The 13,101-nt window shown below is 45.8% G+C and overlaps 1 protein-coding gene across 1 annotated transcript in view; it reads left to right on the forward strand.

The window, feature by feature from the left end:
* The window catches only part of TBX15 (T-box transcription factor 15), a 109,116-nt gene that overhangs the window by 49,067 nt on the left and 46,948 nt on the right, over positions 1-13,101 (forward strand). Inside the window, exon 2 of the mRNA XM_081176538.1 lies at positions 4,873-5,086. Within this exon, the coding sequence (XP_081032664.1) occupies positions 4,873-5,086 (214 nt within the window). The remainder of the gene's footprint in view (positions 1-4,872; positions 5,087-13,101) is intronic.

Here is a 13,101-nt window from a genome sequence, read left to right on the forward strand (position 1 = left end):
GCGAACTTCGACTTCCGCATAGAGTATGTCCCGGGGGACACTAACATCATGGCGGACGCCCTCTCCCGTAAGCCACAGTATCTGGAGGACGCAACGCCAGCAGCAGCCATGCACATCTTCGCACCTACAGTATGGGCGTGCGCCGCGGCCACCGTGGACCTGGAGGCGGTGCGACGAGCGTTGCAGGATGACTCCTTCGCGCAAGCAAAGATGGCAGAGGTGCAAAGGGGCAAGGCTGTGGCCGACGGTTTCCAGCTACGAGATGGATTGCTCATCCGTAAAGGGGCCATCTACGTGCCGGGAGACGACCTTCGCGCCAAGGTGCTGCAGCAGCTGCACGACGCGCCCACGGCCGGGCACTTTGGCAAGGAGAAGACGGTGGAATTAGTAGCCAGGGATTTCTGGTGGCCTGGAATGAGAGGGGAGGTCGCAGACTACGTGGCGAGGTGTGACACCTGCCAGAGGGCCAAACCAGTGCACAGACCGCCGGCCGGACTGTTGGAACCGCTGCAAACTCCGGTCGAACCTTGGGAAAGGGTGGCTCTGGACTTTGTCACAGATCTGCCCAGCTCGAGGGGCAAGACGGCAGTGCTGGTGGTGGTGGACCTGTTTTCCAAGATGGCCCATTTCGTTCCGTGTGCTAAGGTGGCCACGGCGGAGCAAACCGCCAAACTGTTCATAGACCACGTGTTCAAGGTTCACGGTCTGCCACGGTCTATTCTGTCCGACCGCGGGCGGCAGTTCATCTCGAATTTCTGGCAGAAGCTGATGGGCTTCCTAAACGTCAAGATCAACCTGGCGTCGGCGAGACACCCGCAGACCAACGGGCAAGCGGAGCGGGTCAATGCCATCATGCAGCAGTACCTGAGATGCTATGCGAATCAACAGCCTGCGACGTGGGTGGATTACCTGCCGCTTGCCGAGTTCGCCTACAACAACACGAAGCACGTGTCCACGGGGGTCACGCCGTTCTTCGCCAACAACGGGAGGCACCCCAGAACCTTCCCGGGACTGGAAAGAATGGGGGAGGGGGAGCTGCAGACGGCAGATGCGTTCGCGTCGGAGCTGCAGGAAGTCCACGATCAGCTGAGGCGCCACCTGGAGCTGGCCAAACACGCATACAAGGTACAAGCGGACAGACACAGAAGGGTTGGCGAAGAGCTCCACGTGGGAGACTGGGTCTGGTTAGCAGCCCACGCAGTGCCGGCCAGGTCGTTGGCCAAGAAGAAACTAGGGCATAAACAACTGGGGCCCTACCAAGTCGAAGAGCAGGTCAACCCGGTAGCTTTCAGACTGGCACTTCCGGAGGGTTCCAGAATGCATCCGGTGTTCCACAGATCGGTGCTCACTCCCTACAAGGCACCGCACAGGTTCCAGGAACCCGGAACGGCGCCGAGTCCGGTCAGAGACAGAACAGGGCACGCGGGAGTGGCACAGAAGGAGCGCATCAACGAAGTCACGGAGATTTTGGACTCCAGATGGGGGGAAGAGGGGGTAGAATACTTTCTCGCCAAGGAGGGCACCCCGGCCAGTGCGAACAGCTGGGTGCCGGGCTACGCCTTGGACGAACCTCTACTCAAAGACGAGTTTCATGCCCTCTTCCCACATAGACCTATGCCAGCAGACTTTTTCGACGACTGGCTTTTCACGCCCACGCTTTCGGCCAGCACTTTCCGGGGGTTCGACTCGGAAGAGGACCCGACACAAGACGTCCGTTCCCCGGAGGGGTCACCCTCGGGATCTGCATCAGAACCCTCGTATTGGTGGGACGATAGACCAGAGGAGCAGTTCCGCAGAAGGTGGCTGGAAGGCCCAGGACGAGCAACGCCGCTAGGAGGAAGTGAGGGAGAAACGGACATGGACGTTTTCGGGGACGACTCTGGTTTCGAGCACGGCGGCACAGAGATGGAAGCGGAGGTGACCGTCGTCGACGAGAGCAGGGAGGAAGACCCGCGAGACTTCGGATGGAGGCCTGCCACGGGAAGCGAACGATATCCGACGTTCGTCCCTTTGCAACAGCAGCACCCAGCTCCAGCACCGGAAGGAGGGGAGGGGGGAATGGGGGGCTTCGAGGGGGGGATGGATGTCAGGGGTTTAGGAGCAGAGGCAAGGCCAAGGGAGGAAACAGAGAGCGAAGGGGAGGAGGCAGAAGAAAAGATGAGTGATGACGACGACCCGAGATCTCCTAGTCTTTCCAGTGAATCAGAGGATTCACAGAAAGGAGCACCAGTGGCCAGGGCAAGGGGGGAGTCTAGGGGGGCACCCCAGGAAGATAGAGCCAGAGGGGACTCAGGGGAGAGCAGTTGGAAATCGGGACCAGCGTCACCGCCAGGGAGCAGGGAAGAAGAAGGGAGCCAGGGGGCAAGCGCTGGCAGCTCACCACAGGAGGGAGGGCATGAGTCAGGAGTGGCCACACCTCCATCGGGGAGTGAAGAAATGGTTAAGAGGAAAGTGGAAGGTTGGGCGCGCGCGCCAAGTTCAAATGCAGAGGAAGGCGGCGCAGTAAGCAGCCCGGAAAGGGAACCAGGTCCTAAAGCCCGGCGCAAGGAGGCAGGAGGGTCCGGGTCAGCGTCAGAAGAATCCAGGAAGGAAGAAACCCCGGGGGGTAGAGGGACCCAGAGGAGGACAGTCAGGCGGAAAAGGTGGGGCAGGGCTAGGATATTAAGTTGGTGCACAAGGGGCGGAGACTCAGACGGAGCTTCGCCGATCTAGCTACTAGACGTAGAGTTGCGCGCAGCAGCGTGAGAATGGAAACTGCAATTCAATAAAGACTTTTACTTAATGATCGCTGGCTAGCGTGATCCTCTGTGAGCTAGGATCTTCAAGCAGCTCTGACACTTAATATCTTTCCCCTTTTAAAAAACCAAACCAAGCCTTTTATCTAGATACAATAAATACACAAAAAGGGAGGGAGGGAGAGAAAAAATAGAGAAAGAGGAAGAAAGAATGAAGAGTAGAAAAGAGGTTAAAAGAGAAACATAGAAAAATAAGATTGGGAAAATAAAGAACTTCCTATTCTTCATTTGTCCACTATATAAAAACAATATTCACTTTCTATAAACAAACATTATCTTCAATCCTCAAATCCATATATCATCATTTCTTTTTCTTTTTCATGCAAAAAGTCTATGTGAGCTTTCCAGTCTTTAACAAATGTTAAAGAAAATGACTTTTCTCTGATTAAACATGTCAATTTCACTTTTGGGGAAGTTTTTAGTGTGTGACATCTTAGTGTATTTTTGGCCTTTGTGGAAGCCGCCCAGAGTGGCTGGGGAAACCCAGCCAGATGGGCGGGGTACAAATAATAAATTATTATAATATTATTATTATTATTTTGAAAACTAGCTTCTCATTTTTTGCATTCTTTGTGAAGTGTTTTGAACACTCTATATAAAAGCCAAGTAATATTCTCTCATCCCTGGGAATCTTTCAATTGGTATGAACTGCTTACATTTCCTGCACTTGTGACTCCAATATATTCTGTATTAGAGTCATGCATTTTGGTTGCTTGTATATTTGTATTCTTGTTATAGTGACCAATAAAAGGAAAGAAAACTGAATACTGCTTGCCTGTTTTTATTTATAAGTAAAAGGACTGGAGGCTTAACGTTTTATCAAAATGAATATCCTAGGGAGTGGCCAGTGATATTGCTTAGAGCATATCCTATTTTATATATTATACTTGTATACCATCCAATAATACTTTCAGCACAGTTTACAAGTATAAAACAATGTACTCCACCTTTCGGTTCACAAGGCAACTCACAATAATAAAAAAGGAAACTGCAAGACAAATGTGGAAAAGATCACATCAAGAAGTAGCCAATAGCACTATAATGGAATCCAATAACATTGTGGAGAGAGAGAGAGTCACATTACGCCAAATGCTTGGCAAAATAAAACTATCTCTTATGGCTCACTTGGAAGCCTTAATAGAGGGAAGCAGCTGGGCATCTCTGGAAAAGGGATTTACCAACCAGGGGGCCACGACCAAGAGGGCGCTGTGCTGCCTTCCAGCTCACCAAACCTCAGAAGGCCATGGAAATATTCACAACATGGCCATGGCCTCCACAAACATTCGGTGTTTGCAGAGCAGTTTTTGAAAATGGTTTGGCACAAGCCATTTCTTTCGTTCAGCCCCATTGTTCTGTTTCCCCCTCCTTTGTTAGCCAGACTTTTATATCCCAAGACCCCTGCAAAAATCTAGGTGTCCCTTGAAATACCAATTACTTTCCCAATAATTCTTCCCATATGTTCGCCATCCTTCCTCCTGCAGCTTTAGTGCAATGTGGTTATTTTCTCAAGGAAAAAAAAATCATTGTTCCAGAAATTATAATAGAGGAACAAATAACATATATTTGCAAAGAAAGCTCTGCCAAAAAAAACCCAAAACCAAAAGCAACACCCATTATTTCTAAGATACTAAAAAGAAGAAAAACAAGCGTCTTGTCTAAAAATACCTAACTGCAAGAGCAACATATGTGGCAGGACATATGAGTAACCAGAACATTATTTCTCTGGTGTTGAGTGAATTTTCTTTCTTTCTTTTCCTCCCATCTCCAGTTGGAGTGCTCCATTATTGTGCATCCTGAATACATTTCTTGCTATTTATATTTTATATTGTGGGCAATTTCATACAGCTGCTTTAAAACTTAACGAAAATTCCAGATGTCATGTTAGGAATAGAAAACCAGAAACCAGATTGTAAATCACAACAATAGCATGCATATAATAAAAGAGATGCCGTTTCACTCGTCTTTCTTTATTTTATTTATTTAAAAAATCATTATGCTGACTTTTCTTTATGCCTTCCTTCTGTGGGGAATTTTAGAAACTGATAGTTTGATCTGGTGTCCTCTCTCATTTGTTTAGATTCAGAGCAGAGTACGGGTTCAGACACGGAAGCATTGGCTGAGAGGACATCCTGCTCTTTTGACACGCACTCTGACCTCACATCCAGCGGCCCCGTCTCTCAACCATCTCCTACCTCATCCATGGAGGAGATCCAGGTGGAATTGCAGTGTGCTGACCTCTGGAAAAGGTTCCATGATATTGGCACAGAAATGATCATCACTAAAGCAGGCAGGTAAGATGAAGGCATCCCCTCAGCACAAGACTCTGAGCTTCAATGTGAAATTGACCTGATGAAATAGAAAGGTTGTCACGGTATCGTCCGTGCTTTGTCACAAAGTCATTTCCCAAGACTGACAAGGGTTGAGGCTTGGAACGGGATTTTCCCTTACCATAATATCCATGCCTTAGTTGGAGGCAGCCCTGCCTGGCAGTATGTTTCACAACAGAGATACAGCGGAACCTCGGTTTTCGAACGTAATCTGTTCTGGAAGACTGTTTGACTTCCGAAACGTTCGAAAACTAAAAGCGGAAGCCTCAATTCAACAGGGAAACTCTAAACCAGGCATAGACAAACTCGGCCCTCCAGATGTTTTGGGACCACAACTCCCATCATCCCTGACCACTGGTCCTGTTAGCTAGGGATGATGGGAGTTGTAATCCCAAAACATCTGGAGGGCCAAGTTTGCCTATGCCTGCTTTAAATAGAAGCCGCATCGGACATTTGGGTTCCTAAAAACGTTTGAAAACCGGAGCATTTACTTCCAGGTTTTCAGAGTTTGGGAACCGAAATGGAGCCATTTGAGAACCGAGGTTTGACTGTATGTAGGAAATATGAGCCATCATTGTACACAAAACCTTTCATATTTCATCTCTTAATCCTAGCTATGGCCATACCAAAGCAACTGTTGCCATATGGGTACATGTTTAGGTGTGTATGCCTGTATATGTATGTGTATTTTCATTCAAAGGGTGATCGTTAAAAAGAATAACACTAAATAATGATATTAATAATAATAATTTTGTACTTCCTGCCATCTGTAGATCTCTGGGCAGCTCACAGCCTAAAAACACAAGATAAAAACAAAAAAAGCATAATAAGAGCAAGAGCAAAACAATAAGCTGCTCCGTCCAAAATATATATTATTAGTACTGGTGCCTTACCACTGGCCAGCATGAAACCTTTAGTGCTGATTTTAAAGCATTTCCAATGGTAATCTATATATGCAAATACCAAAAAACTCACGACGTTTGGAAGCTTGTAGAACTTCAGCGTTAAAATAATAATAATATTAAAAGATCCATTAAAAGCAATTGGGTGGTGATACCTTCAGAGGCACCTGATGGTCTGTTATCTTTCAAACTGGCGTTGCATATTCCAGCCAGTTCCCATTTTAATTCCAATTAATTTTCATTTTTGCAAATAATCAGCACCTTGGACAGAGAAAGGACTCACCAGGCTGTAATAGTGTTCCTTAACAGGAAGGAAAGTTGGGGGGGAGAGATTCAGCCTCTTTCCCCCCACTGTTTGATTTCCGTTATCTTTTTTCTTTGCTCTCCTTTAATTCCCTGAATTTCATAATAGGAACCAAGTGTAAGATATGTTTGTGGCCTGTATTATGGTCCACGTGACACTGAGCTACTGCTCCAGATGAACCCAATGGGTTTGGAGAAGTTTCAACAATCCACATCTTAGAAGCCAATTCTTACCTGTCTCAAGGCTCTCCTTTTCCCCATGAGTACAGGTAATAATCTAGCTTCTGTCATTTGTTTTAGACCGTACATGGTTCCTAATTACACAGATCACTGGAAACAAACAATGGATGTTTGGTAGCCGCTGTTCTCATGTTTACGGAATCATATCACATTCAGTGAGGAAATACTCCTTCAACTCAGTTGTAGGTTTGCAAATAGGCTTTAAGAGGTGACTCTGTGCCTGTTTGCTGGCAGAGGGCTTTATGGGATATGCAGATGCTTCAAGCTATCTGAACTATACATTTAAAGCAGCATCATACCACTCAGGGCAGTTTGTTAAGGGTGCTGTGAGCTGTTAGGACGCTCCCTATTCCATCCTAGAGCTACAATCCCTCGAGTGGTTTAACAATCAATCCCTTTTCCCAGGGAACTTCTCAACTGTGCTTTTAAAAAAGATGTTGGTTTTTTTAAACAGCACAACAAATAACACCTAAAACACACACACAACTATATAAGCAACAGGAATGGAGAAAAACAAAACGTGATTCTATATATTCCACTATGAAGCCTATACGCAGGACATCAGGTTCTTAACTTGTTGTGTAAAAAAGTGACCGCTTTGAGGTTTGTTTTTTTACAATCAAGTGATATATAACTTTTTTGAAATCAGTAAATACAGTATGTACTGGGCAGGGTCTCTTTCAAAATGAAATTGAGCATCAGTGGCTCAGTGAAGCAAAAAAAGTATGTTCTGGTTAAATATAAAGATGAATTAGTATGATCTAGAGAGAGATAATTTCCCTCCTCCCTCTCTTACCCCAAATAAATTGACTGACGGTACATTCAGGACATTTCTCAGCCACACAGGTTTGTTGTGAAGATGGAACAAGAGAGAACAGAGGCCAACATTATACCACCACTCTGAGCTCATGGCAGAAATGGTAGAATAGAAATGTCATGGTGTGACTTTAAGCTTAGGGAATTCGTTGCAGCATTTTGGTCTGTCTTTAAAACCTTCACCTCCTGGTCCAATGAGTGTGATCTACACATAAAAGCAAGCTGTGTGCAATGGGTGTGGGTGTTGGGAGTGCATCTGAATGCAGTTTCATGATGCTCATCTAGGTTCCATTGAATTAGCCGGATGAAACTTTGAGTGTGTAGATGCACATCACCCTATTGAGTTGCTAGTTGTTGCACAAGACCTACCCCCCCAAGACTTGGGGACCTCCCGATGTTTCCGTATAAGAAGCAGGCTGTGTTATATTATTGTTGAACGGTGATTTTGGAGTGTGTTATAGTGGCTGCTGTTCTTTTGATTATGATTAAGAATTCCAGTTTAGGAATTTTAATGTCCTTTCCTGTTTGTCTTTGGGATATTGTTGTACGTTGTTGTTTTGTTACTTTGGTTTTCTTTTTTTTCTAATGAAGAGTAGTCTCTAAATGAGATGAGATATGTAATACTTGAGTACAGGTAGGGTTGTATGAGGCCCTACTATTTTAAACTCTTTTAACTGCATACTTGTGCTGTGTCCCATTCTGCTAGTCTGGAATGTAATGGCGTTTGTGTGTGCCGGGAGCAAAGCCATTGTGCTTTTGCACGGAACTTGCACAGTTGTTTCTGTAGACTGCTCACACTGGCTGCATGGAGGTTACCCTGTCTTAGCCTGAAAATCTTAACCAATTGACATCTATGGCAAATCTCCCATGACTTCACTTAGGCCAGGTTTTTTTAAAAAAACTGGTTTCCCATCCTTTGAACTATGATTGCAGCTGGCTCCGTTCTCCCCTCAGAAATCTGTACTGCAGTGCTTAAAAGTCTCTTGGGATTCTGTATAGTGGCGATCCCAGGCTCCAGGGCCAGCTGGCTCCTAGCAGACCCTTTTGCTGTCTTGCGCCTGATGCTTTCTGCATCCACGAAACTCTTTGGCATCTCACCCACTGTCATGCAAGGCAGGCCTGATGGATTTGTTGGACTTGTTGCCCTGTTAACACTGCTTATGTCGTATCTCTTGCCGTTTGTAGACACTTTGCAGACACAGGTCTCTGAGCAGGGGAGCTGCTCCTGCGTAGGGAGAGAGGAAATCGGTACCCAAGACTCCATTATGCTTACATGCCATTTCTGTTTCTTATTTCTCGGGTAAAACATTCATGTGAAATGAAGTATTGGAGTCAGGGATTTAGGTTTGATGATGCCCTAAGCAACTGAAGGTAATGGGACCCTTTATATGTCCAGCTGTTCTTTGTCAACAACAAATTGTCGCTATTTTTTTGTGTTGGATATATGCTACATGGTAATTTATGGACCTAATAGGTATCTAAAGCCATTTGTACATAACAAATAGGAGCCTACACAACACAAAACACTGTTGCCGTATGTAGGTTTTATTTTATTTGTTTTTTATCTTATATTTTGGAAATGCACATCCAGGTTTTTTTCCTTTAAATTTTTTGGGGGGCCCTATAGCTTGTTTAGCTTATACATAAATCCGGCTCTGATTGGAGGGCTCATTTTGGCAAAGCAAATTTCATGAAAACCTCCCAGCCCCAGCAAAATGCATCCAATGAGCCCCTCACACTGTTGGAGGTCTGCGGAGAAACACTTGTGCACCATCCTGGCATGGGTAATATAAGGGTCTAAACCACTGAGCCCCTTGGGCTTGCCGATCGTAAGGTCAGCAGTTCGAATCCACACAACAGGGTGAGCTCCTGTTGCTCTGTCTCAGCTTCTGCCAACCTAGCAGTTCGAAAGCACACCAGTGCAAGAAGATAAATAGGTACCACTCCAGCGGGAAGGTAAACAGCGTTTCCGTGTGCTCCGGTTTCCGTCACGGTGTCCTGTTGCACCAGAAGCAGTTTAGTTATGCTGGCCACACAACCCGGAAAGCTGTCTGTGGACAAATGCCGGCTCCCTCAGCTTGAAAGTGAGATGAGCACCGCAACCCCAGAGTCGTCTTTGACTGGACTTTACTGTTCAGGGGTCCTTTACCTTTTACCGTTTAAAATCTGACAATATTAGGGGCTAACACCACTGAGGACCTGCTGAGGTGTCCACCCCAAGCCTGGGCAGCAGCTGCATCTTCCACCAGTTCCCTTGTGCCCCTTGAATTCGACTGGACTTAACCGTCCAGGGTTCCCTCACCTTTACCTTTTACCTAGGTAGCCTGAGTTTGAAGTCCGCAAACAATTCTTCTCCCATGAAGGGGCCTTTGAGCCATGCCTTGACACATGGAGCTATCTGTAGGCAGACGTCCAATGCAGTTACACTGCCCCACTGCAAGGATTTTGGACAGCTGTAAAAGGTTCAGAAAAGGACCACCAACATTATTAAGGGGGCTGGAACAACTTCTCTATGAGAAAAGGTTACAATGCCCCGGGCTTTTCAATTTATAAAAAAGGGAAGATTGTTCACATCACTGTGTATAGAGAAAAAGGGTAGAGATAAAAACACACTGGAGCTAAGGGTGGGAAGTCAACTTCTAAGGATATATCAAATTGGAAATTAATTTTAATTTTAGAATTGTTAATCTGATATTTGCTAAATTTGTTAATCTGTTTATTATTATTTTTTAAAGAAAACTTAATAAAAATTAATTGGCAAAGAGAGAGAGAAAGAAAAAGTGAATAGAGAGAAGTTTTTCTCCCTTTTGCTTAATTCTTTCTTAAAAAATATTTTTTTATTAGATTTTCCACTGTGATAACACAAACCACAAAGCAAAATGATACACAAAAACAGGAAAAAATGACCGCTCCCCGCTTAAAACGGGGGGCGCCCTTTGCGTGGGCGCGTGCAGCCCCTAGACCTGGAGCGGCCCCAACAGCATAGGCTTGGCTTTGCCTTCCCTCAGGTGTGATACCTGGAGGTCTCTGCCTACCTCAGTCAGTTGTCCAATCCCACCTGGGGGAAGCGTTGCCAAGGAGACCAGGCCAGGTAGGGGAGGGACTACCTGCCCACACAATAGAGGGAGGATCTTACCTAGGAATCCTCACTTGGCTCCAGAGCTTCTCCCACCCTACCCACCCTCAGTTAATGTCTTATTTTGCAGGTTAACTTTTCTTCACAGGTTTTGCAGGTTAACTTTTCTTCACAGGTATGCGGGCGCTGCTACGTTAAGGTCGCTGTTAAAGGGCCGGAAAGGAATTTCCCTGCATTGGCAGGTTTCGCCTTTCCCGTAGCAAAACGTCACAACTTTGGCGGTATCAGGCCTTGGGCGGAATCCTTTTGTCCATCTTCCTCTTGCGGCGGCGATACCAGGGTTCCCCGTTAAAGGGGTTTTCTGAAGGGAGGCTTTGGCCGTACACCGAAAGGTTGTCATTGCTCTCCCCTGCGGCGGCGGCGTTACGGGGGCGGCCATCTCTGCTTGAACATATGTTCTCCAGAGCTGGCCCATCCCCCACACACACACTGGATAACACTGATGCTCCCTAGGTCCCCGGCTGGGGACCAGGGAGGGAGAACGCCCAATGCCTGAGCCAAGGTCTACCCACATTTGAAATTTAATAAAGTTGTGGCCAATTTAATCCCATAGCACGTTGTATTGAGTCGTTATTCCACATGACGGGGGGACCGTGCAGGATCTGGGGACTCCGCCTGCCCACGCAAAGAAAAAAGAAGAAAGGAAAAAAGGAAAAAAGGGGGGAACAATAAACAGATAAACAGTAACAACAAACTTAATTCTTCACAAATCCAACCTTTTAAACATCTTGGTTGACTTCCTCAAATCCTTCCCTTCTGAGTTTCCTTGTAATTAAAGGTAACAGCTTTCCAATATCATTATTAAACTAAAACAGTTTCCAATTATAGTCCATCTTATTCACTTTTCTTAACATTCTAAATCCCATTTATTTAATTATAACTTAATTTAATCCTAGGCCTATTTGTTTCTTTCAAGTAATTTCTAATTTTTTATATTACAATATTTATTCAAATAGTCCTTGAATTTCCTCCAGTCCTCTTGAAACTCCTCTTCTTTCTGGTTGCGGATTCTTCCAGTCAGGTCAGTTAGCTCCAAAAAGTCCATCACCTTCCCTCTTGCTTCATTCTAGCAGCTAGGTCATTCAATAAAGCTGAAAGTGAGACATTGAGGAGAGACAAAATGAAGCGCTTCTTCACAACAGATCGTGGTTAAGATATGGAAATCGTTGCCGCAATATATAGTTAAGTTGGACAGCTTCAAAAGGCACATTAATGGAGAATAAAACTATCAGTGCCATGATGTCTATATATTACAGTGCTGGAGGATTTTCAGCTGGGCTGCCTCTCATGGCTGAGACCTGTCTAACTCTGCAACCTTCAGTCTTGCTTCACCTTGTCTATTAGGGCTACTTCTGGATCAGGCCCCGGAAACCTGATACATCCTTTAGCTGTTCCCCAGCCTCCTCTCTCCAATTAGGGAGACCTTGGCTGTAAATTGCAACTTCCTCTACCCATTTGACTTGGCAGGTTTAACAAGCCGGTGTGGTGGAAATGAGGCAAGGCCCCCAAGCCACTCCATAGTAATTTATCTTGCCTAAAGACTATGTCCGGCTATGAAGCTAACCTCATCAAATAGACAAATCCTCTCCCTCAATATGGGGTTTTGGAAAGGTTCCTCTTCTCTCTCCCCCCCCCCCCCGGGACAGTTTTATGCTCTTAGCTTTAACTACCCAGAGCCTTTCTGGCCACAGCAAGATTTCCTTGCACTCCTGCGAATGCTGCTTAAAAAGGAAGCTGCAAATGCCGCCAGATACCTCATGCTTAAAAAATGCAGACTTTAAGGTGATGAAATGGAAGAAGCGACAGCTAGGTGGAGCAATAGATCGCAAATGTTCCACGGACAATTCCTTCTGTGCCATTCTGAACTGGTTTGGAAAGAACTTTTCCACAGTGCTTATTTCCAACCCACAACCAACCATTTTTAAAGAGCCCAATAGAAAAGACTATTGTGATCAATAGAATGGGAAGAAATTATGGTGCTGGAGGAGACTCTTGAGAGTCCCATGGACTGCAAGAAGATCAAACCTCTCCATTCTGAAGGAAATCAGCCCTGAGCGCTCACTGGAAGGACAGATCGTGAAGCTGAGGCTCCAAGACTTTGGCCACCTCATGAGAAGAGAAGACCCCCTGGAAAAGACCCTGGTGTTGGGAAAGATGGAGGGCACAAGGAGAAGGGGATGAGATAGTTGGACAGTGTTCTCAAAGCTACCAGCATGAGTTTGACCAAACTGCGGGAGGCAGTGGAAGACAGGTGTGCTCTGGTCCAGGGGGTCACGAAGAGTTGGACATGACTAAATGACTAAACAACAACAACAAATTGTGATCAATGACATCAGAACATATCATTATGTCCTTTAATCATGTCCTTTAAAACTAGTACTGCACAACATTTTTTGGGGGGATAGGGGTCTATACACCTGGTGAAAAAGAGATTTGGATTGTGGCAAACTTTTTCCTGAACCCCACTCAAATGGTTTGTTGATGACGGTGTTTTGCATCTGTTTCCTGTTATTTGCTGTCCCAATCAGCTATGGCTTCAGTGCGTTGGAAACCCCCAGCCACCTTCCCTCTTTAAATACTGA

Source organism: Podarcis bocagei (genome assembly GCF_964188305.1).
Source record: "Podarcis bocagei genome assembly, chromosome: 17".
Lineage (NCBI taxonomy): Eukaryota > Metazoa > Chordata > Lepidosauria > Squamata > Lacertidae > Podarcis > Podarcis bocagei.